This window comes from Corythoichthys intestinalis, chromosome 10, assembly GCF_030265065.1.
Source record: "Corythoichthys intestinalis isolate RoL2023-P3 chromosome 10, ASM3026506v1, whole genome shotgun sequence".
Taxonomy (NCBI): domain Eukaryota; kingdom Metazoa; phylum Chordata; class Actinopteri; order Syngnathiformes; family Syngnathidae; genus Corythoichthys; species Corythoichthys intestinalis.
The window spans coordinates 42,172,712-42,193,732 of NC_080404.1; the positions used below are offsets into that span (position 1 = coordinate 42,172,712).

General features: G+C 38.7%; 1 protein-coding gene across 5 annotated transcripts in view; it reads right to left on the minus strand.

Moving 5' to 3' along the window:
* The window catches only part of LOC130922696 (adhesion G protein-coupled receptor A1), a 264,480-nt gene that overhangs the window by 169,790 nt on the left and 73,669 nt on the right, over positions 1-21,021 (minus strand). For all 5 annotated transcript variants that reach the window (XM_057847627.1, XM_057847628.1, XM_057847625.1 and 2 more), the window contains 5 exons: positions 17,007-17,171; positions 13,214-13,433; positions 10,176-10,325; positions 7,655-7,816; positions 7,141-7,365 (listed from right to left, as the gene is read on the minus strand). In XM_057847627.1, the coding sequence (XP_057703610.1) occupies positions 7,141-7,365; positions 7,655-7,816; positions 10,176-10,325; positions 13,214-13,433; positions 17,007-17,171 (922 nt within the window). The remainder of the gene's footprint in view (positions 1-7,140; positions 7,366-7,654; positions 7,817-10,175; positions 10,326-13,213; positions 13,434-17,006; positions 17,172-21,021) is intronic.

Genomic DNA, 21,021 nt, shown 5'->3' on the forward strand with positions numbered 1-21,021 from the left:
ACTAGCAGTATGGCCCGGCGTTGCCGGGCATACTACTTGTCTGGGTTGTTGGGGCCAACGTTTGTTAAATCGACACATAAGAGACCTAGAATGTAGTAAAAGGACACCATATAGGGATATTACGCAATCGCATTTCCATCACTGTGTACAGTATTGTGGCGAGCGAAGTGAGGAAGAATGAGACAATTTTTACTTTTCACATTTGCTGCTCTTGTTCCCCATACACAACACGACCTGCCTGACACGGCCAGACTGTTCTCCCTGTATTTTTTTTAAACGCTGTGAGACTAGTCTGGGACCCAGCTCATTAACGGCCTCTCGAGCAAGAACAAAATCAACCGTCCAATCAGATTCGTTTATTTGCGTGACGCGTTCTTAACGAGCAACGTCACTCTTCCGCATCGGAAGTAGTCTCTACAACAACACAGATGGCGAACAGGAGAGCCGAGAATATGTTCCAATCCACGGTAAAATCAGTTTTAAATTACCAAAAACACATCGACACAAGTTATTGACAACAGTCTGTCTCGCGCTAGCCATGTTGAATAAACTCCGCTCTCCTCGTATGTGTACTTCCGCACGCAAGTCCCTTGTCGCTTTACTAACGTCACGTCCGCTCGTCGCTGATTGGTCCACTCCGCTGTCTGTTTGCTGTGGCTTGCTCCTCCCTGGAAATTTTATCCGCTGAATGGTGGCCAGACTCATAAGCTGGAACAGCGGTGAGTCTGGTGTACCAGGCTACAACACGACCCCAGTATGCAGAAGCTTTATTGAACAGAAAACACCAAATAATAACAGCAACCACCACTCAGTCATGGTTGCCACAACACCCCATGAACCATTGCGGCCGTAACTCATGATAAATAACAGTCGAGTAAGAATATCCAGCCAAATTCAATCCCTTAGTAATATTCCAGAAAATTATACGTTTTTTTTTTTTTTTTTTTTTAATCCAGCGTCTTGTTGTGGAGTACTGAAAGCCACAATGTATCATCATAGCACATTTCAATTTGTATTTGAAACCCTAAAGTTTAAAAGCCAACTGCAACATTGGAATTGCAAGAAACTTTTGCTCAAAAAATGGTGCTGTCGCCTCCACAATCAGTTCGCATTTTCAATACTAATTTTTAGAGTTTTGGACTGTTATTCCGCAAGAAATGGAGGCCTACAGAGACTAAACCCATCCAGGAACACTCCCAGACACATAAAGTGCAACTGTGTAAAATTTTGTCAAAATTGACCCAGTCGTTTCATCTTCATTTTCTAACTATAATACATACTGTGTTAAATCATAACCATTGGTCAAAATGTTTATAATGCCTGCACTTATTGATAGGAAAGTTGTTGTGTTTTTTTTTTAACAAGAGGTGCAAATTACTTAGTATTCAAGAATCATAAGTATACAGTGCTGGTCAAAAGTATTGGCACCCCTGCAGTTCTGTCAGATAATGCTCAATTTCTCCCAGAAAATGATTGCAATTACAAATGCTTTGGTAGTAATATCTTCATTTATTTTGCTTGCAATGAAAAAGCACAAAAGAGAATGGGAAAAAAAAATTAAATCATGATCATTTTACACAAAACTCAAAAAATTGGCCGGACAAAAGTATTGGCACCCTTTGAAAAATCATGTGATGCTTCTCTAATTGGTGTAATTAACAGCACCTGTGACTTACCTGTGGTATATAACAGGTGGTGGCAATAACTAAATCACACCTGCAGCCAGGTGTAAAATGTATTAAAGTTGTCCTTGTGTACACCACATTGAGCATGGAGAAAAGAAAGAAGACCAAAGAACTGTCTGAGGACTTAATAGCAAAATTGTGAGGAAGCATGGGCAATCTCATGGCTACAAGTCCATCTCCAGAGACCTGAATGTTCCTGGGTCTACCGTGTGAAGTGTCATCAATAAGTGTAAAGCCCATGGTAGTGTGGCTAACCTCCCTAGATGTGGACGGAATAGAAAAATTGACGAGAGATTTCAACGAAAGATTGTGCGGATGGTGGATAAAGAACCTCGACTAACATCTAAACAAGTTCAAGCTGTCCTGGAGTCCGAGGGTACAACACTGTCAACCCGTACTATCCGTCAGCGTCTGAATGAAAAGGGACTTTATGGTAGGATACCCAGGAAGACCCCACTTCTGACCCAGAGACATTAAAAAGCCAGGCTGGAGTTAACCAAAACTAACCTGAGAAAGCCAAAACTGTTGGATGAAGAATGTTCTCTGGTCAGATGAGACAAAAGTAGAGCTTTTTGGGAAAAGGCATCAATATAGAGTTTAACGAGGCCTTCAAAGAAAAGAACACGGTCCCCAGAGTCAAACATGGCGGAGGTTCTCTGATGTTTTGTGGTTGCTTTCCTACCTCTGGCACTGGACTGCTTGACCATGTGCATGTCATTATGAAGTCTGAAGACTATCAGCAAATTTTGCAGCATAACGTAGGGCCCAGTGCGAGAAAGCTGGGTCTCCCTCATAGGTCATGGGTCTTCCAGCGGGACAATGGCCCAAAACACACTTCAAAAAGCACGACAAAATGGTTTGAGAGAAAGCACTGAAGACTTTTAAAGTGACCAGCAATTAGTCTAGACCTGAATCCCATAGAACACCTGTGGAGAGATATGAAAATGGCAGTTTGGAACACTTCAAACCTCAGAGACCTGGAGCAGTTGGCCAAAGATGAATAGTCTAAAATTCCAGGAGAGCATTGTAAGAAACTCATTGATGGATACCATGAATGGATGGTTGTTCGCAGTTAATTTGTCTAAAGGTTGTGCTACCAAGTATTAGGCTGAGGGTGCCAATACTTTTGTCCGGCCCATTTTTGGAGTTTTGTGTGAAATGATAATGATTTAATTTTTTTCACTCTCTTTTGTGTTTTTCATTGCAAGCAAAATAAATGAACATATTAACACCAAAGCATTTGTAATTGCAATCATTTTCTGGGAGAAATTGAGCATTATCTGACAGAATTGCAGGGGTGCCAATAATTTTGTAATATCATAACTGTATTTCTGCAGGTTAGTGGAAGAAAACTACCCGACCAATATTTGATCAGGTGGATCGTACTTAAATGTCTCCAGTCTTTTTACAGTGGCAATATCATGATTAAAAAGGGGAACTGATATGGAATTTACTAGCATGCACAATAAATGAGTTAATTAGCAACCAAAATACTTCTAATTATATACTATGAAAAAGTAATTAACAATATCATTCAAATTAAGCATAATTTGTTTTGGGTGTGTAGCATCATTGTTTTAGTTAATGGTAGAAGAATGTTTGTTAAATATATTTTGTTTTGGAATTACTCAGTTCCCTCTCAATTTTGTGTTGGCATTGATGTGTGCCTCCGTTTTGGTCAATACAACCCGCCTAACTTGACCTCTGATTGACTTACAATTAAATGTTATTCAACCCTAGTCAGCAATCATCACTGAAAAGGCGTTGTCATGATTGAAACATTAATTAATTAGTGTATGCATTACTATTAAAAAAAAAAAAAAAAAAAAGTAAAGCCATTAGAAACTTCATTAATTCATAACTCCATTACTCCTGTCACTGTGTCTACCAAGAGACAACAGCGTTGCAGATTCAGGAGCATTTAAGTAGCACCGCAATGCCTCCTTATATTTAGTCCCCACAAGGAGCTAATTTTTCAGCCTGCTATTTAAAAGTCCATCTGGAAACATTAAAGAGGGATGCTGGGAATAATTATTTAGTATTGCATTGTCCTGACCAAGTGTGACTTATAAGCCTGCAGGAACATGCGCACACTGTTGCATGAACAGCCCTGAGGTAAAATGTAGCAAAGTACTTAAGCTGCCGCCAAAGCACAGAGACATGGCAGTGTCACTAGAGAAGAAGATTAGAGAAGTAGAATAAGCCCAGTAGCACAAACATGTCCACTGACTCGGTCTTTGCAGACCAGCATACTAACGCCCTCGACTCTTGCGCAACAATTATTTGATTACAAAATAACTAGCTGTTAAGTAGAATGTTTAAAATGTTGGCGAGAAATACTACTTACACAAGAGCAACATTATTTATTTATTTTTTATTCAGTATCTGCTGATAAAGATATTGCCTGCTGAGGAGATACAGTATTTACCAAGGGGAATGTCAACGGATGGTGTCAGAAGGAGCGAGCAAATTTAAAGTGACAGGTACAAAGAATATTCACTGACTCCCAAATAACAATTACACACACATCCTTGCCACCTGTCATCTGTCATGTTGAAAATTGAAACAGGTGTCATAATTTCAGGACAATTTCCATGCGCACGTAGGAGTGTAGAGCAAATTGTGTTCAACTTACTGTTAAATAATTAGAAAATATGCCCTCCAGTGACATTTTGGTTGAAGATTTCTGTGATTCCTAAGTGACAACATAACCTTCGATATTCTAGATTGCACGTGCTTTAGGGCTGTCCCAAATGATTATTTTTCTCCTGATTAGTCTGCCGACTTTTTTAATGATATAGTCGACTAGTCTAATAATTCAAAAAGGGTTAAAGGGTTTAAAAAGGGAAAGCGGCACAAAGCCAAAAAAAGCGCACCACAGAGGCCAAAACATTGACTTATTTCAACGAAACAAAGTAAGGTAGACTGTTGTGTCCTGTCTCTTCAATGCCATGCTTACATACCAGGCAGCACATGGGCTGTGAATGAACACCTAAAGCGCTGTCACCCAGTTGTAATTTTGGAAGACGACAGGAGACAACAATCTGGCAGATCGTAAGTCCATCTAACTAAGTAACGACATGTTTTCTTGAAGTTGCTAAGCCTGCTGCAATATGCAATGAGTCTATTTATCGCACGGTAAATAAAACCAAGGGCAGTAATTTTCACGGCAGCGTTTTATGGCCTCGTGCGTGTATACATTTGTGCATGCGTGTTGATGGCATATGAGACAACAGTTCCTTTCACAGATGTTTATTGGTCATCAACACGCCGTAGAATTAAAGTTCAGACATACAAAATAAGGAAACACATCTATATCAAACACTGTAAACGTTAGCGTTGCTACATTGAAGCTAATGGGGGAAAAAAGACAACCTAATTTAGCCTGCTATAAAACATTAGCAGTCTTCTCCGAAACACAAACTTGCGGTTAAAACATGAAAAATCGCTGGTCGACAGCATTTACAAACGAAAAAAAATAAAAATAAAAAAAATAATATATTACTGACACCACACACAATGACGAACAGTGCTTTTTCCCCCCCGGAGTTTAAAGCTTACTGTTGGCAGTTTAACGAACGTACACCCGGTGAACATTTCAAAATAAAAGCACGTCATATTCGTCATAACAATTTCTGGAGTTAATCCAAAATACTTCAGAATTCAGATTCTACACTAAGAATAGCTTTAAACCGACACCCTTTATTAAAAATCTGATAATTACTATACTACTATTATATAAAGTAGTATACTATTATAGTAGTATACTAGTATATTAATGCGAGATTTTTTTTTTTTTAAGAATTGTTTTAAATAATCTTGGAAAGGTGAAGTCAGTGTTCTGAATCTGTTTACATTCCATTCTTTTGCACAAGTTAATGCTATCAGCATTTTACCTCAGTTTATTTGTGATTTATTTTTGTTATTTACGCGTTTATTTGTACTTTAATGAAGAATTTAAGTGATCTGTTCCAAAATGTTTTTATGAATTAATAAGTGTCAACAAAAAGTTCATTCCGAAATTAGTTTTAATATATATGTATATTAGGGCTGTCAAACGATTAACATTTTTAATCGAGTAGTGGTGGGCATTTCACTCTACTGTCATTTAAATCTGTCTATGCTGTCCTCACTCCGAAGCGTCTACTTTTTCGAAAGCTAGACAGCTAGTGAACGATGCCTTAATAATCAGGCTTCTTCCTTTTTCATCTGATTTATTAATAAAATGGCCTCAAACCACTGTCCTCTTTAGACCGTAGTGAAACTACAAAAAAAAAGTACACAAGCATTGCATTAGCAACAACGTTAGCTTAGCACGCTATACAGGTTCACTAAACATAAACAATATATATATATATATATATATATATATATATATATATATATATATATATATATATTAGATCAGTGTTTTTCAACCTTTTCTGAGTCATGGCTGCTTCGAGTATTCGTTTAAATAAAGTGGCGTTGTAATGGTTTGTTTTGAAAGTGTTTGCATTTAGTTTTATTGATTTGGGTGGATACACTGCCCTCTAGTCTACTTCATTTCACGTTGCTGAATCCAGCTGCTCCCTGTTAAGACCAACATAAGCTAAGTTTTTGTTTGAGCTAATGTTTTTTAATGCATTCGTAATTTAGTTTATAGGTATATTTGGCAGTTTTTTTTTGTGGGAATACGTGTCTGGACCATTTTTTAAGAGCATTGTAGTAAAAAAAAAAAAAACAACAACAACAACAAAAAAAACCTTAGCATATTATAGCATTTAAGCTAGCGGACTTTAGCCAATTGTTCTTTTGTTGTACAGAGATCCTCATTTATTTTTTAAAACTGTTTGAGGCTCAGCTCCGGTATTTTAATTTTTTATGTTCCTTATCCGATTACTCGATTATTCAAACTACCTACTTCATCGATTAATCGACTACTAAAATAATCGATAGCTGCAGCTCTAATTTCTTCCTTCCTACTGCAACTCCACCCGACGAGATGAAATACGATATTGAATATTTCTCGCGGCACACCTGACGATCTCTCACGGCACACTAGTGTGTGTGCAGTGACACACCGGTTGGGAAACACTGTATTGGATTAGTCAACTAATCGTAAAAATAGTCTGCTGATTAATCGGGAGAAATTTTGTCATTTGGGACAGCCCTGATATATATTTGTTTCCCACAAGTTCCAAAAATCAAGAATTGCAAACCTGACTAAGCTAAACTCTTTGGCAACTTTACAATATTTTTTTTAAACTCGCCTTTAACTGTTGACGGGATGTTGTGCTCATCGATGTATTTAAGTCATCGACTATGTAGACTAGTCGGGACAGCTCTAATGTGCTTATACATGTGTTTTGTTCAAGCTGTTCTGTTAGCTGCTATATTGCTTGAGTTTCCTGACATGAGGTAGAACATTTTAAGCAAAATCTTAAACAAGTAAGAGCAGATTTGATCACATTACCATGAGTAGATGGCTGGCCGGTGAGCTTCGATTTATTGTGTCACATTTAAAGTTGAGGAACGATTCGCCCATGGTGTTACTGCCTGAATCCTTGTCCTTGGTGGTATGGCTTTCCAGTCGGGGTGATGCATTATACAATGGAGGCTGTTGGAGTGCCGTGCAAGACAGACCAAGAAAGTTGGAGGGTCGTATCAGAAAGGCCTCCAGAGCTATGTTAGCAGACACCTGAGAAGAGCGACAGGAATGTGAATAGGTAAAAGGGAGATTATGAATAATTCGTAGGACAGTTGGAGAACAGAATTTTGTATTAGGGAACAAAGTGAACTGGGCTGCTTACCTAGCCTAAAGTTAACCGCATTAAAGCAAGCAGCTGTTTATTCATTCATTTATTTACATTTGTTTTAATTAATTAATTTTTTGTAAAAGAAAATACATCAGGACCATGACTGTTTTGAATTGCAAAAAAAAAAAAAAAACAATGATATACTTCTTAATTTTTTGTTTTTAACAATACCTTTGAAATAGCCTGATTTTCTCCAGTTAGTGCCAGGTCAGCAATGCGTTCAACACACTGCACAATTCGAGTGCATGCTCTTGCTTCATTCTGGGCCTTCCACAGGATACGCTCCTCTACGAGCATCATGTTGCTGGCTATCTCTGATATGTAGTCTCCCAGCTGCAGTGACATAAGAAGACATGCATTCCGATCTATAGATGTTCAAAATTATAATTAAACTGTAAAAAAAAAAAAAAAAAAAATTGGAAATTAACAAGCTGAGAGATCATGCACATCTCTCAGGTCAACAACCGCCACATTTATAATTTAGAATCACAATTGTGAAGGAATGAACAGTGGGTTCATTCATTATAAAGAGATTTAATTTAGATTAGCAGCTCCAAAGGGGAGTAATTGCTTCCCCAAGATGACAGCTTGCTATTTACTTACTGTACTTTTCATTGTTGCCTCATTTTACTATTTCTCATTAGATTAATGCTTGTGGCCTCTATTACCAAGTCTTCAAATAGACCCGAATAATAGTTTCTCCCTCATGACCTGTTAGGGTTAATTGGACAGCTGAGAGTTAAGCTCAGCACTACCTGACATTCAATGTGATTTGGGGCCTAAGACTGCCTTTGGCCAAATACAAAAGATAAGTTCACGTTAGGCAAAACACCATACTTATAATTCTGGTCCGGAGGTACAGGGAGGAGGGAAAATGGAGGTGACAACTTTTAAATTTCTGTGGTCAATTAAGGGAGAAACACTCTGTTGAGATGCCTTTTTAGATGGTCACAGCTGTCTCTCCCGGATATTCTTTTTCAATTTGGTAAATTATGCCTCAGGAAAAAATCAAAACATTGGTGTCTTTGTATAATACAGCAATTTCATACTCTGTAAACAGTACAGTAGATTGCAGGAATGAAAATGGGTCAGGGGTAAAAAAGGTGAGGAGGGTGTGGAGGAAATATGTTCCGGTACACTGTAGAACTAGGGCTATCCCAAACAACTAATTTTCTCCCGATTAGTCAGCCGACTATTTTTACGATTAGTTGACTAATCTAATAATCGCCCCCCCCCCCCCCCTTTTTTTTTTTAATACTAATTTAGCAATGACATTTTTGATGACGCTTATTAATTCACAAAAACATTTTGTAACACTTAAATTCTTTAATAAAGTACAAATAAACACGTAAATAACAACAATAAATCACAAACAATGAGGTCGAATGCTCATAGTATTAACTAGTGCAAAAGATGGAATGTAAACAGATTCAGGACACTGACTTTGCCTTTCCAACATGATTAAAAAAATTCTTTAAAAAATATCTAGCATTAATATTATAATATACTACTATGTATAATAGTAGTACAATAATTATTCATTGCAATCAGATTTTTTTTATAAAGGGTGTCATTTTAAAGCTACTCTTAGTGCAGAATCTGAATTCAAAAGTATGTGGGATTAACTCCAGAAATCGTTATTTGTATGACGAACATGGTGTGCTTTTATTTTGAAATGTTCACCGAAAGTACGCTCGCTAAACTGCTAACAGGAAGCTTTATACTCCGCAAAAAAAAGCTCTTTTTGTCATTGCATTTGGTGTCAGTAATCAATTTTTTTCCATCTTTTTTTCGTTTGCAAATGCTGTTAAGCAGCGATTTTTCATGTTTGAAGTGTCACCTTTTAAATGGTAAATGGAGAGTACTCATATAGCGCTTTATCTACTTTTACCGCAAGTTTGCGTTTTGGAGAAGACTGCCAATGTTTTAAAGCAGGCTATAGTAGGTTGTCTTTTTTCCCCCGTTAGCCTCACTGTAGCAATGCTAACGTTTACAGTGTTTAATACAGATGTATTTCCTTATTTTGTATGTCTGAACTTTAAATTCTATGGCGTGTTGATGACCAATTAACATCTGTGAAAAAAACTGGAGTCTCATTAGCCACTCAACACGCATGCACATGTACACGCATGCACAATTGTATGCACGCAACGATAAAACGCAGCCGTGAAAATTTTTCATGGCTCATTTTTATTTACCGTGCGATAAATAGACTCATTGCATATCACGACAGGCAACTTTAATAAAACATTTCGTTAGTGAATTAGATGGATTTACAATCTGCCGGGTTGTCTCCTGACATCTTCCAAAATTCGTCTTCGTGTTCAATCACGGCGGACGTGCAGCCAAGCTTGGCATTGAAGTGACAGGACACAACAGTGTACCCTAACAGTTGAAATAAGTCAATGTTTTGGGCACTCTGGTGCACTTTTTTGGCTTTGTGCCACTTTTCCCGCTTACATACCAAGCGTCAGACATTAAAAAAAAAATCTCCCGAACCCCCACGCCCCCTAACATTTTTTCCTCGGATCTACACAATTCGCGCAGATCACCCTTTTTGACTTCAAAAAAGTGAATTTCGCCGAAATGTGAGAGATTTTAATGCCTGAGATTGTTGTTACCCATTATTTAAAAAAAGATTGACCATGTCCTTGTTCCATGTTATAAGGATGAGTGCTGTGTTCGCACTTACTTCTTTGCGCTTCTTTGCCAGCCTCGTCAGTCGCTCGACTAAGTGTGTAACAAAGATGACATCCATGACATCGGTAAAGTGAGCCGCCCTGCTGGTGAAGGCCACTAACTGCTCCCCCAAAGGCTGAGCATTGGTAGTGTTGACGGTTATCTGTCATTGCGCAAATGTTAAAATCCATTATGAAAAAAAAAAAAAAATGACAGGACTATGATAGCACATTACAGAGCCCCTAAAGGGACATTGACAGAAATAAAATAAATTTAAGCAACCTGGTGTGCACCAAATTGTTTCTCGTGTGCACCATAATTTCTGGTGCGCACGAGAAACAATCTGGTAAACATTAGCATTATATAGTATTTAAGCTAGCGGAAAATTGGTATGCAAGTTATCCAATTGTTGTAAACATTGGCATTATATAGCATTTAAGCTTGCAGACGTTTGCTATGCAAATTAGCCAATTGTAGCCAATTGCCTAACTTGCATAGTATCCCTAACAGACATGCAATCCATTTGAACTAGGAGGGTGGCAGTGAATGAACATTCATTTTCACTGCCACCCTCCCAGTTCAAATGGATTGGCTGTCTAGCTCTCATTGGCGGTCAGTGGGTTAAAAAAAAAAAAAAAAAAAAAACTGATTAGATATGTATAGTTCATTATGTAAGAGAAACTATTGAGTTTGTTCTAGGTGAAGCTGTATTAGTAGTTTGGAGAACCCTACTTCAAACAATTGATTAGAAAATGTGTGGCACACAAATGCATTTTTAAATCTATGTGCTATGGAGCCCCTAAATGGAAATCGACAGAAATAGAATCAATTTAAGCAATCTAGTGCGCACCAGAAACTATCTGGTAAACATTAGCATTATATAGCATTTAAGCTAGCGGACTTTTGCTATGCAAGTTAGCCAATTGTTGCAATTGCCAATTGTTGCAATTGCCTAACTTGCAGAGTAAAAGTCCGCTAGCTTTAATGCTACATAATGCTAATGTTTACCAGTAGGGTTTAAAGTAGGGTTCTCCAAACTAATACAGCTTCACCTAGAACAAAGTCAATAGTTTCTCTTACATAATGAACTATACATATCTAATCAGGGTTTTTTTTTAACTCACTGACCTCCAATGAGAGATAGACGTCTAATCCATTTGAACAGGGAGGGTGGCAGTGAAAATGAATGTTCATTCACTGCCACCCTCCTAGTGACAGGGAGGGTGACAGTGAAAATGAATGTTCATTCACTGCCACCTCCCTAGTTCAAATGGATTGCATGTCTATTAGGGATAAACTCATTTAAATTCACTGCAAAATGATGACAAGAGCCGCATGATTGGACGACTATCATCCTCAATGGGAACGAAAGAGTTCTTGTGTGCAAAACATTATTTGTATTGTTTGTCACAATCATAATCACGATCACGTCAAGGCATCAGCGCTGGGCAGTATGACAACATATATATGGCCAAAACCAGAGTAAATGATGTATCATCATAAACTCCTCCTGTAATCACTATCATCAATTTAATATACACTCACAGGCCACTTTATTAGGTACACCATGCTAGTAACGGGTTAGACCCCCTTTTGCCTTCAGAACTGCCTCAATTCTTCGTGACATAGATTCAACAAGGTGCTGGAAGCATTCCTCAGAGAGTTTGGTCCATATTGACATGATGGCATCACACAGTTGGTGCAGATTTGTCGGCTGCACATCCATGATGCGAATCTCCCGTTCCACCACATCCCAAAGATGCTCTGTTTGATTGCGATCTGGTGACTGTGGAGGCCATTTGAGTACAGTGAACTCATTGTCATGATCAAGAAACCAGCCTGAGATGGTTCCAGCTTTATTGCATGGCGCATTATCCTGCTTGAAAGTAGCCATCAGAAGTTGGGTACATTGTGGTCATAAAGGGATGGACATGGTCAGCAACAATACTCAGGTAGGCTGTGGCCTTCCAATGATGCTCAATTGGTACCAAGGGGCCCAAAGAGTGCCAAGATAATATTTCCCACACCATTACACCACCACCACCACCAGCCTGAACCATAGATACAAGGCAGGATGGATCAATGCTTTCATGTTTTTGACGCCACATTCTGACCCTACCATCCGAATGTCGCAGCAGAAATCGAGACTCATCAGACCAGGCAACGTTTTTCCAATCTTCTATAGTCCAATTTCGATGAGCTTGTGCAAATTGTAGCCTCAGTTTCCTGTTGTTAGCTGAAAGGAGTGGCACCCGGCGTGGTCTTCTGCTGCTGTAGCCCATCTGCCTCAAAGTTCGACTTACTGTGCGTTCAGAAATGCTCTTCTGCCTACCTTGGTTGTAACGGGTGGTTATTTGAGTCACAGTTGCCTTTCTATCAGCTCTAACAAGTCTGGCCATTCTCCTCTGACCTCTGGCATCAACAAGGCATTTCCGCCCACAGGATATTTTTTCTTTTTCGGACCATTCTTTGTAAACCCTAGAGAGGGTTGTGCGTGAAAATCCCAGTAGATCAGCAGTTTCTGAAATACTCAGACCAGCCCTTCTGGCACCAACAATCATGCCACGTTCAAAGTCACTCAAATCACCTTTCTTCCCCATACTGATGCTCAGTTTGAACTACAGGAGATTGTCTTAAACCATGTTTACATGCCTAAATGCACTGAGTTGCCGCCGTGTGATTGGCTGATTAGAAATTAAGTGTTAACGAGCAGTTGGACAGGTGTACCTAATAAAGTGGCCGGTGAGTGTAGTTCGATAATACACTGCACTCAACTCTAAGGTGCTGATATTACTTAAATCAACGATATAAGTGGTGTGATAAAACACCACACAACACAAACCTAGTGCACGTAAAAAAAAAAAACGGTTAACTAATTAGCTGCCACTGATGGCCATATACGTCCATTCAGTTAAAATATACTAAATTATGGAATTATGGCATTTTGTTATCGTTATGTAAAATGGCCCATATCCTGATGGATTTTTTTTCCATCTTGCCTTGCAGAGATGTTATGCTATATGCTAATGCTCAAATCCTTTCTATTGATACCTGGGTGAGCTCATGTAGTACACGTGTGAATTCACTGGCATAAGGGCACTGAGTGTAGTCTTCTTCATCCCACCGTCCAGTCCGATCACAGCGACGCCATGCTTTCTTCTCCTTATGCCCCGAGGGCTGAGGAGCACTGCCAGAAGGGTGAGGGGCGGAACCAAAGGTAGCAGGAGCGCAGGGAAAGAAGGCCAAGATTCCTGCAAGAGTCTTGGGCCACCTGCAATTAAAATATCACCAGATAATCCCAAGAGTTTGGCATCAACTCTAATTAGCATCATACTGCAGAAACTAGTCATCTGCTCTGAAGGCGCCCAATCATTCCCCGACTCTTACTTTCACTACCTGGTCATAAATGGAATTAAAATGGTCCCAAACTAAAAAAGGGCCTCATTTTCCAGCCCATTACACGAGTGTGCCAAGAGAGGCAGAGTCTGTGTGCTTATGCAGTGGAGGAGGGTGGCAAAGTACAGAGGCTGACAGCTGCACACTCACGTGACAAGCAAGGATGGTGGGCTTTAATGGTGATAGCTAGGAGAGTCTTGGTGTACATTTTTATCTTCCTGACAAAAAGAAAAGAAAAAAGTCCTCCCTGGTGACAGTAGTGTGGTAAAGGTCAGTCACAAGGGACTAATGTACTTTCGGGACTTCATCTCTTCTATCCATACAAGAGTAAAGTATATGAACCTAACACATTTTACTGCAGATAATAATTTATGGACTGTGTTAACGCAATGTTTAATGTGTGTTATTCAGTCCATAGATAGATACTGTAAAGCAGAGAGCATGTATGATTAGTTTGTACTTAATTTGTATGACCTCAAGAAAATCTTGGCATTGAATCTAGAAAACACCTCTGAAAAAGATACTGAAGTCATTTCCCAATATTCTAAACTGTTCCATGCATAAGATTTCAATCACGTTTAAGTTAAATCGTTGTGCAAACGGTAGGTTTTGAAACTGGTCATGGTATGACGTCAAACCACTCCTTATTATCAGGCTTCGTACATCTTTTTGATGGCCAATTTAAAGCACTTTTTAAGGACTTTCAATACCAATTAAAATGATCCCATTGTTATTTTTTTCCTGAGGCAAAAACAAAATATGGTGCCTTCTAACAAGTATGCAAACATATTCCAAAATGCTAACAATGTATCAATGCAAAAGGCTCGAGAAATTGTGTTTGAAAGGTGCCGATTCTGAAACCCCCTTGGGCTGGTGTGTTTTGATGAGGCTTTTGTGGCAAACTCTGTCCAACAGTAGGTGTTGGCGTATTGATAGCATGGTGTTTGGTAGACGGAGACACAAGTCACGGCCGAGGAAACCTTGATAAATGCGCTTTCTTGAAGATTGGGACACTTAAAAATGGCGTTCACGTCTCCATTTGCTAAGCTAAATGATATCTCGGTATACGTTTTTGTGGAACTGTAGTTCACAACAACAAAAAACTATTCCGTAAAGCCCTTTATAAGGCCAATAGGATATCTCCTACACCTTAAAATAAAATAAGTGGCTGTTTTCTTGTGCAACTAGGGGAGTTGATCGAGAGCTAGTTGAGGAGCGGCGACAAGGCCGAGCGAAGAGGCTCCCAGCCGGATTAAACTGTACGTGGCGGAGCAAGTGTGGATGTCACGAAAAAAGAAAAATGGTCGTGCAATAAAAGTATTACTAAACCACAGCAAATTCACATGTATGCATTTAAAAACTGCTTTATTTGTATACTTTATGCTTGATTAAACTCCAAACTACTCACACACGGACTCAAATGCTCTGTACTCTGGGATTGACAATGTTGGACGTCAAGGGAAAGCAATTTCAGAATGAGCGTGTAGCAGCGATTAAGGAAATGTGCGCTGAGAAATATTGCGTGCCTAACAGTTCCAAGCATTTTCAAGGATTTTTCGCAAAATTCAAGCATTTTTGAAACCTTGAAAACACAACAGTAAAATCCAAGCATTTTCAAGGATTTCAAAGAGCTGTGTGAACCTTGTATTATGCAGGTACAGTGGTACCTCTAAATACAAATTTAAATTTGCTACAAGACATGGGTTGAAAGTCAAAATAGTCGTATGTCGAGTGGGATTTTCCCATAAGAATTCGATTCGATTAATTCCTTCCACAGCCCGAAAACCTATGCTAAATCATTCAAAAATACTGCAGGTACAATAACAAATAGCGATTACACATAACAAAACAAAGAAATCATAAAAACAAATCGGAATAATAATAATAATATGCTAATAATAATGTAACGAATCGGGTTCTAATGTGGCAGCTGTATTTTGCATGCTGTTCCTGAACGTACTGTGTGACTGAGGAGAGAGTGATACACCGTTTACATGGTGACTCTCCGAGAATATGGAAAAATTTTAAATTTGCATTTATATGGGCCCGTCTCCATTCGAACAATGTCGAAATTCCGCATGAAAACGACGTAGTATTAATGCCAGGCCCTAGGGGGCAGTGCAGATTTACAAGGCGACAGCAAATGATGCACTTTGACCCCAACAAGCTCCTCAGCCCGGAAAAAAATATGCTCGCCCACTCGAAGCAGTGGCCTTTTCCTTTTGTTCAAAAAGGAACACAAAAATGGAAACATTCAACATATTTAATTTAAAATTATTATTAAAACTGTAAATTAAAGCCGACATTCCGCCATATTTGCTGTTTTTAATGTTTAGTAGCACCGCTGCGCATGCACAATGTGACGTGTACAAGTGCTGACGTTATCGGCGCGGTCTCGCGCCGCGTGACCTTTTGATATTCATACGGACCAAGCCCCCCTCAATCCCCCACAATCGAATTCTTCCACTTTGGAGGCAGGATTCAGAATTTTTCGTCTTCGCCGACACCATATGCACGCGAGGTGATTCCGCTACTCAGTCATTGCGTCTTTATGTCGCAGAGTCGCCATGTAAACTGCCCCTGAGAGAGGTGCGTTAGGGTTTTTACTTTCACTTTTCATGTTCTGTTGTTGTTGGCGTCGGCTACGGCGGACAGTAGCCGTGTTGTATTGCAAAAGTTCTGAAATAAATGATTAAAAATCTGACGAGGCTAGCGACGTCCTTGGCGATGTTACGATAATAATTGTCACCTTAACTTACAAAGACTGGCGAATAGAGGTCGGAGGAGGACCGTCGAGATCGTAGACATATTCCAACAGTTCCATCTTAATTTCAATGATAAGCGTCACATTTTTCCTTTTTTCACCACCTGCACTCACCTTCTCCGAACCCTTGTTGATTTTCCTCACAAGAAAATCCGCCATGCTACCATGTTGCGGGAAAACAATGAAATTGCGACGCTGTTGTAAATCGTCGCATTTCGAGCATTTCCCCATATGTCAAGACCAAGTGAGTCAAATTTTATGTCGGATGTCGAAAGAATGGTATGTTGATGTGATCGTATGTAGAGGTACAACTGTACCTGCTCTCTTCGATTCTTTCTCCACGCCCACTAATATTGAATTAATGAAATTCTGGACACTTTCAACAGAAATTGTTGTGCAAACCTGTTAAAATGGCATCCTAGGTTATAACAAAGTTATTGTTAACTTGCATAAATATAAAAAATAGCAAAAAGTAAAAAGTTTCAATCTAGCATGGATATGGCTAAATTATCTGCTTACAATCAGCCAATTCTGGTAAAGAAATTGTTACTGATCAGATTTCAAAGCAATAGAGCATGCGTTTCAGTAACTGAAGACAAAATTAAGAAAGCAGTAAGAGCCATGGCTATCATTAAAGCAGAAAAAAAATCTTTCCAAGAATTTAAAAGCGTGCATTACACTCACCTGAATTCCCCCTTGTTGTTAGTGACTCGGTCAGCAGGGCAATATGGTGCAGACATCTCCAGGACAACTATCTCCATCTGCCGAGAACTGTTGCCACGGGAACTAGTCACCAGGCATTCCCAGGTGCCGGTAAGGCCCACGTCGATGTTGGTGAGGATGATCTCGCTGGTAGAGAAGTACATAACATGTCAACACAAGAATATTTGAGGAACTTTGTCATAGAAAAAAATCAGATTATGAAGTAAAAACCAAATAAAAATACTGCCTGATGTTCAAACCTTTTCTCAGTATGCGAATGCTTCATGCATCTCATTTGTGCTGCATAACCATATAATAATGAGCCTTTTCACTTTTGTTCATCTTTATACAAATTGGTTTCCGTTTAGCTTGCTCAATATGGGTCCAAGTGTGGCAAGTTCAATGATGACAAAAAAGGCAACGCAATATTTAGTAAAAAAACTAATCTACAGGGTTTCCTGCAGTTATTACGAAAGCCAGGAATCTCATCACATACGGTCAATAAAGTAGATAACAAAAGTAAAAATTGCACACCACACATGTTTGCACTCTCACAACCAGAACCCTCCCTGGTTTACCCCTTTCCATACTGCTGCATCCAACTAAAATAAGCAAAGCCGAGGACACCATCCAGCAAACCTTTTCACAATGTGATTTTCCTACATTATTAGAAAAAGGTCACCCGCATATATCAGATAATGAAACATGAAGAAATCAGTCACTTGTGAAAAGCGAAAAGAAAAGGCACATTTATCAGACACTGACCTACATACAGAGTAACACTGCACCACTGCGGAAAAAAGACCCAGTGGACTCATAGGCACATTAGTGCTACCAGCTGAAGTTCAACTAATTGTTTGTGTAATGATGAATATGAGGCAACAACGTTTTATTTAAATTTATCGTTTTGTACAATGCATTTTTAAAAACTGGCCCAATTCCTACTGAAGCCTAAATGTTATATACAAGTAGTCCCCAGGTTACGAACAAGTTCCGTTCCTAGGCAGGCGATATAATCCGAATATCCGCGTAGGTCGTAATTAACCCATTAAGTACCTCTAAATACAAAACAACTATATCCAAAAACGTGTATTATACGTCATATTAATAGTCAAGTAAAAAATAAGATACTGTGTGAGGTACGTTGTGTTAAACACAGCTGCGAACCTACGTTCATTGTTTATGCTTGTAAAATATCTCTACAGAGGCAACGCCTGTGTGTATCATCTTTTCTGTTGTTGTTGTGTGTTTTCCACCTGCAATCGGACACTTAGGCTACGTTCATACTACAGGTCTTAATGCACGAATCTAATTTTTTCGTGTTTTTCCGATTCGAGTGAGGCATTAACTTGACGTCTGAACGTGACAAGTCGCATAGAACTGGACCATTTCAAATCCGATCTGGGTCAATTTCGTATGTGGTTCAAATCCGATCTGGGCCACATTTTTCCAGACTGTCGCGGTGGTCTGTACAGTCCAGTCTCTCAAATCGGAATTCATGCAGCAATTACATCATCAAAAAGCGAGAGAGACGCTACGGTAGCGGTGCAGCTGTGCGTCATTAGCGCCTAGCTTGCCTTGAACACAGCTTTTAAGGAAGGGTCGGACTTGACAACAGTCATAAAAAAATAAAATGGGTTGAGGTTTAGCCTGAGAATGACCGGTTTTCTGTCTGCTCCATATAAGCAATATTTCAACATTGCTTACACGGCCGAGAGTCGGGGCAAACTGCCCATATGTGCATGTGACATAAACGGATATTGCGTGCATGCTGTCAATCCATATACTTTGAATATAAACCTAAACTGGGATTATTTACATCTGTTATTTGTGTCCTCTTTTTAAAAAGCAAAATATGATATCCCTGAAATGACGGATGACAGCCAGCATGTGTGGTCAGTTGTTTTGATGCTTCTGCGCGTGCGAGTCGTCTTGCTCAGCGCGTGTCTGACTGCGAATTAGTGCGCATGCGTTATACTTGAATGGTCTCAAAGGAAAAGGGCAGTCTGAACGGGCACGCCCCAAAAAAAAAAAAAAACATGACAAAAAATCGGATTTGTGCATTAAGACATGTAGTATGAACCTAGCCTTAGAGCCAGTTGTGCGGTTGTTTGAATGATGTGCTAATGCTAGCGAACGCGTGCTAACCGCTTGTGTCATTGCTGAAATAGCACTAATTATCATTTATTTACGTTGATGCGAACCTGTTTAGTATTGAGGACGAAATTGATTCAGCAAATTATACGGACATCCAGCATCGTCATTTGGGAGTTTATCTCGCTGGATAGCCAGGACCGAGCTGTAGCGTCCTGGTGAGGACAGTATATTCGCATTTCGTTGTCCATGCATCATGTAACATCATACTGTACACTTATTCATCATGTTGTTCTCGATTGTATTTTTGTATTTATGTGTTGGATTTTATCATGTAAATTTCCCCCAAAAATACGACTTATACTCCGGTGCGACATATGTTTTTTTTTTCCTCATCATTGCACATTTTATAGCTGGTGCGACTTATACTCAGGTGCGAGTTAGAGTCCGAAAACTACGTTAGGCACTGTTTAAGCGACTAAAAAGAATTTTTTTTAAGTAACACGACTGGAGAAAGAATGGCGGACAAGACTTCTGCGTCGTAAAGTCGAAATCTCGTAAATCGGGTACGTCGTAATCCGGGGACTACCTGTATTAATTTACAAAACGTGTGTAGCCAATCTCATACACTGCTCTTCTAGAAGCAGCAATATAAAGCGATCATGCAATAAACAGGAGTTACATCAAATGTACACTATAACTTAATCACACTGAGCTAGATGAATAAAGATGACCCTTCTCATTCAGCTAATCAAGGAACATTAACCAAGACATTACAGTTATCTCAGTTGAACTGCAATATAGTAATACAGTTATTGTTCTATTAATCCCTTTCTGGCAGTGAAATTTAAAACAGCATTAACACCTACAAAAGTTATTTGTAAAAGAAATAGCAAATAGCAAATAATACTGAAAGATGTTCAATAATGATATTAATACAGGATGAACCCGAACCATCAACATTGCAGATTAAAGCGAATTTAAATCTATTGCCCGATGTTGTACAACCTCTAAAAAGTGTGACGTGCAGTAGCTTTTGTTTATCACAGCATATCCATAAATGTCTATATATTTCAAATTTCAAGCTATTTGCTTTTGATTCATTTTATGTATTATTTTATTTCCTGTTTCAGTTGTCTTTGCTTTACGTTTTTTTTGATGTAATTAGTGCTGCAACGATTAATCGATTAACTCGAGTATTCGATTAGAAAAAAATATCCAAATTAAATTGTATTGCTTCGAGTATTAGTTCAATTAATTTGATTAATTAATTTTATGAAAGTGGCGCTGTAATGGTTTATCTTGAAAGTGTTTGCATTTAGTTTTATTGATTAGGGTGGATACACTGCCCTCTGGTCTGCCTCATTTCACATGGCTGAATCCAACGGCTCCCTGTTAAGAACAACATAAGCTAAGTTTTTGTTTGAGCTGATGTTTTTTAATGCATTCGTAATTTTGTTTATAGATATATTTAGCCGTTTTTTTGTGGGAATATGTGTTTGAACCTTTTGTTAAGAGCATTGTATTAAAAAAAGAGAAAAGAAAAGAAAAACTTACCATTCTATAGCATATAAGCCAGCAGACTTTTGCTATGTAAGTTAGCCTGTTGTTCTTTGTTGTACATAGATCCTCTTTTTTTTTAATTTTTTTTATTTTTATTTTTTTAAATACTGTTTGAGGTTCAACTCAGGTATATTATAATTTTTCATGTTCCTTATCCGATTACTCGATTATTTGAACTAACTAGTTCATCGATTAATCGACTACTAAAATAATCGATAGCTGCAGCCCTAAATTTAATGTGATTTTTATGGATCATTTTATCTCTGCTCGTGGATCTTCATGTGATGTAAAGCACTTTGAATTGCCTTGTGTTGAATTGTGCTCTACAAATAAATTTGTC